The sequence below is a fragment of the Poecilia latipinna genome, unplaced genomic scaffold (assembly GCF_001443285.1).
Source record: "Poecilia latipinna isolate Pla-1442-1.1 unplaced genomic scaffold, P_latipinna-1.0 Scaffold195, whole genome shotgun sequence".
Taxonomy (NCBI): Eukaryota; Metazoa; Chordata; class Actinopteri; order Cyprinodontiformes; family Poeciliidae; genus Poecilia; species Poecilia latipinna.
The window spans coordinates 42,372-54,251 of record NW_015112811.1 but is presented as its reverse complement, the minus strand read 5'-3'; the positions used below and the strand labels follow the sequence as shown (position 1 = coordinate 54,251).

Here is an 11,880-nt window from a genome sequence, read left to right as displayed (position 1 = left end):
GGCAGAAAATGTTTGGAAACCACTGGGGGGGGGCAGAAAATGTTTGGAAACCACTGGGGGTGGGGGGGGGCGCAGAACAAAAAGTTTGGGAACCTCTGGGCTAAATAAACCTAAATGTTGATGATAATTCCTTACTGTTAACATTACAAACACCTCCCCATATATTTTCTGTTCAGAATTAAATTTACCATTAACTGTTTTTAAGTATTTGAAATACAAACTATCAGTAAATGTTGTATTAACAATTAATATCCTTCATAAAATTTATCCAGAAGCCTTTATGATTAATCAATAAAAAAATAAATGCAATGATATGTATTAATCCCTTAAAGGTTTGAGGAGAGGAAGAGATGTGAGAGGAGGGAAGTGAGGAGAGAGCTGGAGCTAAACAGATTACACATGGCTGCAGAAATGTCTCCAAAGTGTCCCAAGCTGAGAGTCTTGCTGTTTCTTATTTTTCACAGATCAAAGGTGTTTTCTCTGACAGCTGCATGTCCCTTCCTACAGTCATCATGAAGGAGGAAACAACAGGTGAGTTATTCCACAAGAAATGAATGTGCATGTAGAAGAGTCCATCCCTTCTCCTCAGAAGGACTCTATTTTCACTCTGTTTCAGGGTGCAAATGAATTCTCCCTAACACACTTCGCAAACATTATTATGTGAATCAGTGGTGGCTCTGTGTGAGTTCAGCCTCTGATTTCTATCCTGTTTGATGGGAACAGTGCCTGTCTGGGCTAAATTAATGAACAGCAGCCATAAGGTGTTTGAAAGTCTGGAGGGGGGAAAAAGTAGCAGGAGCAAACACAAGAAGGAGTTTGAGAGCATTTTCAGTAGCTGCTATTGCACAAGGCTCGTCTTTCTGAAAATTTCAAGACAACAGCATCACAACTGAGCTAATTCAATGATAGATGGGAGAGGACATAATACCCCCTGTCTCTCTCATGATACTTAAGCAGCTCCTGCAATTCCTGACACTATTGGTGTAAAAACATTGCAAGACTGCAGTTGTTTTTACCAAGAAATTTCACACATCCAAACAGCTGATGTGCTTTACCTGGCTGTGGTCACGTCTGCTAAGACCACCTCTGACTGTGCCTGAAATGTAATTGCACATTTAGAGCTTTAATGAAAATGTATATGCCAATGAATATTCATCTTAGAAAATAATATATGCTGTGTATCGTTACCACTGATAAATCATTCAAAATTTGGTAAATTTAAGAATATATCCACACTTTTAATTTTTACAATGTCTGATAAACCAGTGTCCATCTATTACTTAACATGCTGATCTTTGTGAGGTCGCTAAAGGGGTTGGTGGCTGTCTCCAGTGGTGACCAATCCATCGCTCGCAACACAGAGACATACACAACAAACAACCATACACACATATGCTTAAGGAGAATTCAGAGAAACCAATTGACATTACAGTCATGGAAGCTGGATTACCCTCAGAGAACCCATGCATGCACAGGGAGAACATGCAACTTTCATGCTGGGATTCAGATCCAGGATCTTCTTCCTGCAAGGCGAAAGTGCTACCAACTGCGTCCCTATGCAGCCATAAACCAGCGTCTCTTAGGAAATTTCAGTTCAGGGGAAAATGTACTGCAGATATAATGTACATATCAACACTCTTACTAATACAGTGATTGCATAAATTTTCATTTCTGCACATTACCTTAATAAACATGTACACTATAATTCAACATGACAGTGGCAGCATGATTTTGTGGGGATGACAGTTGGGGTTGAACGGAAAATGAATAGAGTTAAATACAGGAAGAAACTCTGTTTAAGGCTTCAAAACAACATCCAGTTAGACAATGAAACTCTACAAGATCTCTAAGGAAGTGGTTTAGATCGAAGCATATTCAGATTAGAATGGCTCTGTCAAAGATTTGACCTAAATCCAATCATGTGTCTAGAGTGAAATAATGTTTGAAGATAATTAGATAATTTGACTGAATTTTGATCTTGTCTACAAAGAAGAATAGGCAACAACTTCAGTCTCTCAGTGTGCAAGGTTTGTAAGAGTAATAAAGTGTAAAATGCTGAGGTATGAGGGGAGTGTATGCAGAGAAAAGTGAAACCCAACGGAGGTCCTCTGCAAGTTTATGAGGTTTTTCTCGGACCAAAGTTTACAATTTCACCAGGAAATATGTAGATCTGCAGAGCTTAGAAATAGAACATCTCTAAATCTACAGACTAAAAGAATAATGTATCTTTAGACAATAACGATATTACCTGCATTATAATGAGTTAGCCACATCAACTGTTCACATAAATCTCTTTCAGATAATATCTATGCATACGCTCTGTCCAAGACGCTAACGAAGGTTTCATCACCGGCAACAGTGGGTCTCTACTCTTCTTGTCAGGACCGACTGGATGTGATTCTTGATCAAATGGGAGGTAAGTGGTGTGAAAAGTACAAGCGGATCGTTTCTAAAACAACCACTTAAACCAGTCTGGATTTACTCAGTGTGACACTGATGACTACTTTCTGCATCAGATGATTTGCATGTTTGCAGTGTTTATGACACCGTCTCCTTATCTGCTGTGTGAGCTGTGAACGTGACAGAGACGTGTGAAACTATGATGCACTGACTGTGCAAACTGCACCTGTCCATGATAATATTATGGGGACAGAATATTACAACATATTATGTTCCAACATAATGCAGTCAAACCCAAAGGTCTTAATAACTTCTTAAAAACTGACTGGATGCATTTACAAAGGGACATTTTTTGCATTTTACTCAGTCATCTAAGTCATCCTTTTATCTTTTAAAAATTATTTCTTTTAAAAAGCATAGTAAACAAAATTCTGGAGAGTTAAACAAAAAGGAATAAACAAAGTACACAAAAACGATAGCAAGTCAGGTTGAACATATAAATTCACCCTGTTCATTCAAATTTTGGAAATATATTACAAAGACAAGTCATGTCAACTAGTCTGAGTGGTGACAGGCCTCCATGGAAAAGAAAAGTATTGCTGCTGTACCCTGAAGGTCCTGCTGCATGATTTGCATGATTCCAGTGTTTATGACACCGTCTCCTTATTCTTCCGACTTTGTTTCTACTTGAGACGAGTTACTAAACAAAGCATCCATAGAAAATATATTTTTTATTCTGCTCTTCCAAGACTGGGTCACAGATGCCTTTTTTGATTAATGCAGAAGATATCATGATGATATTGTTCATCCATATTTTCTAATACAATCATATGGATCTAAACTACTTACATCCTCAATGTAAATATTGTAATTGTTGTTTTTCAGTGTACACAAATCGGGAGTCTTTGAGGATTGAGCAGAAATCCGACAAATCAGAAAAGCCCCTTGCAGCCAAACTTTCAGTCAAACATTTGTTGCTTCTCATTGTGAGGCTGGTCTTCTACACACCAGTCTGGACTATGGAGAACCAGAATCGCCATAATGTCAGGTTCCTTTATGTGAATTTCAGTGCTTGGCATTTTGCTGGCAGTGACATGCTATGGGCTGGGATAGCCATACGATTGTTTCATGCCATGCAGGTGAATTTTGGGAAACTGCAACTAGCATTCTATCGTGTCACTCAATATGATGAAGAGGATGAAGTAAAGGAAAAGGTGAGTTTCTGTTGGCTTTTCTATACCTTAAGAACATATTCAGTGGTTATNTCCAGAAACATGTTTTCCCTTGACAACCAACCTCATATGAGAAGTTGTAGGAATAGACTAGCCCAGAGGTTCCCAAACTGTGGGGCGCGCCCCCTCGGAGGTGGGGGGGGATGAAAAGAAAATAAAACAAAACAAAAAAAACATAAGCGCTGTATTCGCTCGGTTTTTACCTTAGAATGGCCAACTCTCTGTTATTCCTATATCAATTTGATACAGTAGAGGCTTCCACACTTCCCATATTTGTATCCTCTGTCACTTTTATCAGCAGTTAAAACTGTTTAATGGGTTGTTAACATGTCGTAACCTGTTTTCCGAGCCGCTTTTAAACGCAACATGACCGCTACGACGCTGCGCTGGGTTTACACCTGTGCGGCAGTGAAGGAGACCTGCTACTGCTGCTGTGCAGAGCTACGCAGGTGTGTGTTAGAATCATAGTAGCAAACCATCAAAACGCAAAGAATTTTTCCGTTTTCCCCCCAAACTAACCGACTGAGTTGAGTAAAGCTGTTGGATGCAGGTGATGTTAGCTAAAAGATAACTAGCTAATATAAATACAGCACCTTAAGCTTAACAAGTGGCCTGTAGGCTACCGATGTTGGTGTCTGTTCAGCTAAGTACATTCATTTTGCCCCCCCCCCAAAAATGTTAGAGATAGGGAGTCTCTAAGAATCCACCCCCCACCCCTTTCGCTCACACACGTCGTTCAACCAGACAGCTATTTGTGGGGGTGGGGGGATAAAATGTTTGGAAACCCAGGAGAAAAAGTTTGGAAACCACTGGACTAGCCAATGGGAAAAAAAATCCCTTTTTAAGGTAATTGAGAAGATCCTAAAGGTGTTTAAAATTTAATGTTTAAAAAGACATTGAAGCATATGAGTAGGTTGCAATATTTTATTAAGCTCAGAGAGAGAAAAACAACACGTTTTACTAAAGAAAAAAATCACAATAGGAAATTAAACATGTCTGCATACCAATACCCCAAATTAATTCAATTGAGAATAGATCATCTCTTTTGGCTGTCACTGGAGAAGGTTGCTTTAAAACACGCTGAGAGGCAACTAATTTAAAACGGCCTCAACGAGCCTTACAGAAACACACAGCAGCAGGCTATGTCAGACCAACCTGTCTGGGAACATGAGGACGGGTGACCATGACAATAAATCGCAAATAAGCACCTAATTAAATTAACGGCACTGTTGTTAAAAAGGGAATAACTCACTTTCTAATTTGGCCGAGTCGGCCCAGTAGGATTGTTTAACGGAATTTGATCAAAGCTGTTCTACCAGGATGAATCCGAGACATAGATGAAGATGAAAGAAATGGTGCAGAAATCTCCATCATCAAGTTATAACTGCAAATATATAATGATGTTTTTTTTGTGAAATAAATTAGTGTTGTTTTTTTTCACACTAAGTCTCCAGTGCAAGTAATTGCAGAGTTCAGTAACATGTTGTCAGCCCTTCACAGAATTAGGAACATGGATGATATTGTAGTAAATGCCAGCTGATTAGCTTATAGGCTTAAAAGGAATATATTAACATTTTATTGGTCCCCGAACATCAGAAAACGAAGCCTATTAAAAGTTTTGGCAATAATGTTTTATGAATGCAAACAATGTCAATTAAAATAGCTGTAAATGTTAATAAATCTTTTGTTCTACAGCCATAAATGTTCAAAAGCTTTGACATAATTGTTGAATGGCTATGATGAGGCACATTTGAAGCAGGGGAATAAACATAAAGCCCATTTTTCAGAATTAAATACACCACGACTGGTTTATAAGCATTCGACATATGAGCTAATAGTAAATATTGTATTAACAATATCCTTCATGAATCCAGCATGAAACCTTTATGATTGATCAATAAAACAACAAATGCAATGATATGTATTAATCCCTTAAAGGTTTGAGGAGAGGAAGAGATGTGAGAGGAGGGAAGTGAGGAGAGAGCTGGAGCTAAACAGATTACACATGGCTGCAGAAATGTCTCCAAAGTGTCCCAAGCTGAGAGTCTTGCTTTTTCTTATTTTTCACAGATCAAAGGTGTTTTCTCTGACAGTTGCATGTCCCTTCCTACAGTCGTCATGAAGGAGGTAACAACAGGTGAGTTGTTCCACAAGAAATGAATGTGCATGTAGAAGAGTCCATCCCTTCTCCTCAGAAGGACTCTATTTTCACTCTGTTTCAGGGTGCAAATGAATTCTCCCTAACACACTTCGCAAACATTATTATGTGAATCAGTGGTGGCTCTGTGTGAGTTCAGCCTCTGATTTCTATCCTGTTTGATGGGAACAGTGCCTGTCTGGGCTAAATTAATGAACAGCAGCCATAAGGTGTTTGAAAGTCTGGAGGGGGGAAAAAGTAGCAGGAGCAAACACAAGAAGGAGTTTGAGAGCATTTTCAGTAGCTGCTATTGCACAAGGCTCGTCTTTCTGAAAATTTCAAGACAACAGCATCACAACTGAGCTAATTCAATGATAGATGGGAGAGGACATAATACCCCCTGTCTCTCTCATGATACTTAAGCAGCTCCTGCAATTCCTGACACTATTGGTGTAAAAACATTGCAAGACTGCAGTTGTTTTTACCAAGAAATTTCACACATCCAAACAGCTGATGTGCTTTACCTGGCTGTGGTCACGTCTGCTAAGACCACCTCTGACTGTGCCTGAAATGTAATTGCACATTTAGAGCTTTAATGAAAATGTATATGCCAATGAATATTCATCTTAGAAAATAATATATGCTGTGTATCGTTACCACTGATAAATCATTCAAAATTTGGTAAATTTAAGAATATATCCACACTTTTAATTTTTACAATGTCTGATAAACCAGTGTCCATCTATTACTTAACATGCTGATCTTTGTGAGGTCGCTAAAGGGGTTGGTGGCTGTCTCCAGTGGTGACCAATCCATCGCTCGCAACACAGAGACATACACAACAAACAACCATACACACATATGCTTAAGGAGAATTCAGAGAAACCAATTGACATTACAGTCATGGAAGCTGGATTACCCTCAGAGAACCCATGNATGCACAGGGAGAACATGCAACTTTCATGCTGGGATTCAGATCCAGGATCTTCTTCCTGCAAGGCGAAAGTGCTACCAACTGCGTCCCTATGCAGCCATAAACCAGCGTCTCTTAGGAAATTTCAGTTCAGGGGAAAATGTACTGCAGATATAATGTACATATCAACACTCTTACTAATACAGTGATTGCATAAATTTTCATTTCTGCACATTACCTTAATAAACATGTACACTATAATTCAACATGACAGTGGCAGCATGATTTTGTGGGGATGACAGTTGGGGTTGAACGGAAAATGAATAGAGTTAAATACAGGAAGAAACTCTGTTTAAGGCTTCAAAACAACATCCAGTTAGACAATGAAACTCTACAAGATCTCTAAGGAAGAGGTTTAGATCGAAGCATATTCAGATTAGAATGGCTCTGTCAAAGATTTGACCTAAATCCAATCATGTGTCTAGAGTGAAATAATGTTTGAAGATAATTAGATAATTTGACTGAATTTTGATCTTGTCTACAAAGAAGAATAGGCAACAACTTCAGTCTCTCAGTGTGCAAGGTTTGTAAGAGTAATAAAGTGTAAAATGCTGAGGTATGAGGGGAGTGTATGCAGAGAAAAGTGAAACCCAACGGAGGTCCTCTGCAAGTTTATGAGGTTTTTCTCGGACCAAAGTTTACAATTTCACCAGGAAATATGTAGATCTGCAGAGCTTAGAAATAGAACATCTCTAAATCTACAGACTAAAAGAATAATGTATCTTTAGACAATAACGATATTACCTGCATTATAATGAGTTAGCCACATCAACTGTTCACATAAATCTCTTTCAGATAATATCTATGCATACGCTCTGTCCAAGACGCTAACGAAGGTTTCATCACCGGCAACAGTGGGTCTCTACTCTTCTTGTCAGGACCGACTGGATGTGATTCTTGATCAAATGGGAGGTAAGTGGTGTGAAAAGTACAAGCGGATCGTTTCTAAAACAACCACTTAAACCAGTCTGGATTTACTCAGTGTGACACTGATGACTACTTTCTGCATCAGATGATTTGCATGTTTGCAGTGTTTATGACACCGTCTCCTTATCTGCTGTGTGAGCTGTGAACGTGACAGAGACGTGTGAAACTATGATGCACTGACTGTGCAAACTGCACCTGTCCATGATAATATTATGGGGACAGAATATTACAACATATTATGTTCCAACATAATGCAGTCAAACCCAAAGGTCTTAATAACTTCTTAAAAACTGACTGGATGCATTTACAAAGGGACATTTTTTGCATTTTACTCAGTCATCTAAGTCATCCTTTTATCTTTTAAAAATTATTTCTTTTAAAAAGCATAGTAAACAAAATTCTGGAGAGTTAAACAAAAAGGAATAAACAAAGTACACAAAAACGATAGCAAGTCAGGTTGAACATATAAATTCACCCTGTTCATTCAAATTTTGGAAATATATTACAAAGACAAGTCATGTCAACTAGTCTGAGTGGTGACAGGCCTCCATGGAAAAGAAAAGTATTGCTGCTGTACCCTGAAGGTCCTGCTGCATGATTTGCATGGTTCCAGTGTTTATGACACCGTCTCCTTATTCTTCCGACTTTGTTTCTACTTGAGACGAGTTACTAAACAAAGCATCCATAGAAAATATATTTTTTATTCTGCTCTTCCAAGACTGGGTCACAGATGCCTTTTTTGATTAATGCAGAAGATATCATGATGATATTGTTCATCCATATTTTCTAATACAATCATTTGGATCTAAACTACTTACATCCTCAATGTAAATATTGTAATTGTTGTTTTTCAGTGTACACAAATCGGGAGTCTTTGAGGATTGAGCAGAAATCCGACAAATCAGAAAAGCCCCTTGCAGCCAAACTTTCAGTCAAACATTTGTTGCTTCTCATTGTGAGGCTGGTCTTCTACACACCAGTCTGGACTATGGAGAACCAGAATCGCCATAACGTCAGGTTCCTTTATGTGAATTTCAGTGCTTGGCATTTTGCTGGCAGTGACATGCTATGGGCTGGGATAGCCATACGATTGTTTCATGCCATGCAGGTGAATTTTGGGAAACTGCCACTAGCACTCTATCGTGTCACTCAATATGATGAAGAGGATGAAGTAAAGGAAAAGGTGAGTTTCTGTTGGCTTTTCTATACCTTAAGAACATATTCAGTGGTTATAATTTTAACATTGTGTGTGTTTTTTTGGGTAACAAAAAGGATTGAAAAATGTTCTGCAAAACACTTTAAGTAACTCGTGAGCCAGCCTTCTAGTGTCTTTTCGGTCCTTTGCTTACTCAGTGTGCAATATATTAACATAATGTCCATTTTTGGGGGGGAGGAGGGGAAGTTTGATTAATTTTTATTTGACTCAGCTGAGTCTTCTAATTTAAAATCATCAAATCTAACCTGCTATATTGATAGTACTGGTCACAGTGAGAATCTAAATAGGATTCCAACCTCCATGAAGGAAAGCTGAAGCTAATTAAGAATCACTTTAAGGGGATGTGATCAAACTTAACATGAGATCTGCATGATGGGGATTGAATTTGCAGAAACAATGCATTTATATTAGTAACATGCACAGTACAAAGCAATGATTGGTAACCGTTTATTCTCCTTGGGTTACTTTTTTTTCACTTCAGGAGGTGAAGGACACCCTCGATAACTGGACATACAAGATGGTTTTAGGCTGCCCTCTGTGGTCTGTCCTGGTGTGTATCATTGTTATCCCAGTAGTTCTCCTAGTTGTCTTTTTTGTTTGGGGTTTTCCTGAAGTACAGTCCCCACAGAAGAACGAGACTGAAGTTACTAAGGTGGACCTACTTGAGGGCGCCGTCTTTATATCCTTAGGAATCCCAGCAGCGACAGGATTGAGGTTTGCCATTCAAATGGCCAATAGCCTCGTTTTCAGCCAAGCTCATAACATTAAGAAAGGAATGGACAACGAACGGCTCAGCAAACAACTGGGATTCATGAATGAAGTCAGGAAAGAAATATGGTTTCTGACTCAATTCATCAAGTTCATGGAGGTATTTGAAAAGAGGAGGATTCGTATCGTGTTGAAAATTACTAATCTGGACCGTTGCTCCCCCAAGAAAATTGTTGGAGTCCTGGAGGCCATCAATATTTTACTCTCAGATGAGGAAAGCCCAATTCTTTCCATTCTGGCTGTAAATCCAACTGTTCTGTTAGAAAAAGTGAAATTTGCAGAAAGCTCCATCTGTAAAGAGGACAGAGCTCATGGACTGCTGAACCGCATAGTCACTCTGACCTTCACAGTCCCAACAATGTCTCAAAATTTAAAGCACAAGTTGTTTCACAGTCTTCACAACACTCCAGGCATCTCTGAAGATTCCTCTTTAAGATGGAACAGACACAGGACAAAGACATCTTCAATAGATCTGTCTGTGGTGGCAATTGAGGAATCAACGGAGTCCATTGTAGATACTATAGAAATGAAAGAGGATGAATTGGAGAAAATGGTTCTGACAATCCTTAGCAAGGGTGAAAAAAAGCTGAACAAATACATGTTAGATGACGCCATCTCAATGAAGAGGACAATCAACTCTGTCTGGGTAACGGTCATAATCATGAAGTTACTGAAGAAAGAGTTTCCTGACCCAGAGGACACTGCAGCATGGGTGGTTCTAGCCAACCAGTGGCCCTGTCGATTCGGCTGGATCCTGCAGTGTGTGGAGGATGAAAAGCAGAGAGCAGCGATTGATCAACAGAAAGCGAGCCATGATGATTCAAAGACCCTTTGGCAGGTCTTCAGCCAGTCCAGGGAGGAGCTATATGTGATGCGGACAAACATCGAGGACCTCCTCGAGCAGGACGGAGATCCTGAAGTGTTCGAAGCGTTACTCAAGGATGACGAGTTTGAGTTCACCATAAAGAACCTGGAGATCTTCCAAGTAGGGATGGTGAATCTGGATCAGTCAATCAGGAGGGAACTGGCTTTTATCAGAGGGACATGCAGGCTGGAAGATTCTGGTTGGATGAGGAACATAGCTCCTCTTCCAGTCACAAGTCTTATCAAAATGACCACAGACGACATATGTGAAGAGGTGAGGAGTTTGGACAGTTAGTTTGTCTGACTTGTGCACTTATAGCATATCTTGNTCCTTTATGTGAATTTCAGTGCTTGGCATTTTGCTGGCAGTGACATGCTATGGGCTGGGATAGCCATACGATTGTTTCATGCCATGCAGGTGAATTTTGGGAAACTGCCACTAGCACTCTATCGTGTCACTCAATATGATGAAGAGGATGAAGTAAAGGAAAAGGTGAGTTTCTGTTGACTTTTCTATAACTTAAGAACATATTTAGTGGTTATTATTTTCACGTTGTGTGTGTTTTTGTGGATAATAAACAAATCATTGAAAAATATTCTGCAAAGGACTTTAAATGCCTTGTTGGACAGCCAGTTGATGTCTTTTCAGTCCTTCTCTGATTCAATGTGTAAGACATTAACATGCTGTCCACTGGCTTTTTCCAAAAATTAACAATAATTTTACTCAACTGAATCTACTCATTAAATATTGATCTCATTTTGAGATCAAACTCAACATGACATCTGCGTTATAGGGATTAAATTTGAAGGAACAATGCATTTATTTTACCAAACTGTCTTCCAGTTACCTAGTGGTTTCAAAACAAAAAGTGGGCAACAAACTGATAGAAAGTCAGAATGTATTTATGTAGACATATCCCTAAAACACAGCAATGATTGGTAACCATTTTTTTCTTCTTGGGTTACTTTTTTCACTTCAGGAGGTGAAGGACGGCCCCAATAATTGGATATCCAAGAAGGTTTGCTGCTGCCCCCTCTGGTTTTTCCTACTGTCCATCATTGTTGTCCCAATAGTTCTCATAGTGGTCTTTTTTGTTTGGGTTTTTCCTAATGCTGAAATAAAACCAGAGGAGCAGGGGACAGAAGCAAATAGTGAGGTGAATATCCTGGAGGGCTTTGCTATTGCATCCTTAGGAGTACCAGCAGTAACAGGAATCAGGTTTGCCTTTCAGATGATCAAGAACCTCATTTTCAGTCAAGAAAAGAACATTAAGCGAGAAATGGACAACGAACGGATCAGCAACCAATTGGGATTCATGAATGAAGTCAGGAAAGAAATGTGGTTTCTGACTCAATTCATCAA

At 39.2% G+C, this 11,880-nt stretch overlaps 1 protein-coding gene across 4 annotated transcripts in view; it reads left to right on the top strand.

Moving 5' to 3' along the window:
* The window catches only part of nkpd1 (NTPase, KAP family P-loop domain containing 1), a 33,009-nt gene that overhangs the window by 15,883 nt on the left and 5,246 nt on the right, over nucleotides 1-11,880 (top strand). For 3 of the 4 annotated variants that reach the window (XM_015030880.1, XM_015030879.1, XM_015030878.1), the window contains exons 2-7: nucleotides 465-531; nucleotides 2,300-2,416; nucleotides 5,703-5,769; nucleotides 7,538-7,654; nucleotides 8,524-8,852; nucleotides 9,367-10,791. In XM_015030880.1, coding sequence (XP_014886366.1) covers nucleotides 5,730-5,769; nucleotides 7,538-7,654; nucleotides 8,524-8,852; nucleotides 9,367-10,791 — 1,911 coding nt within the window. In that variant the 5' untranslated portion in view covers nucleotides 465-531; nucleotides 2,300-2,416; nucleotides 5,703-5,729. The remainder of the gene's footprint in view (nucleotides 1-464; nucleotides 532-2,299; nucleotides 2,417-5,702; nucleotides 5,770-7,537; nucleotides 7,655-8,523; nucleotides 8,853-9,366; nucleotides 10,792-11,880) is intronic. The other variant, XM_015030881.1, reaches the window with a different exon arrangement.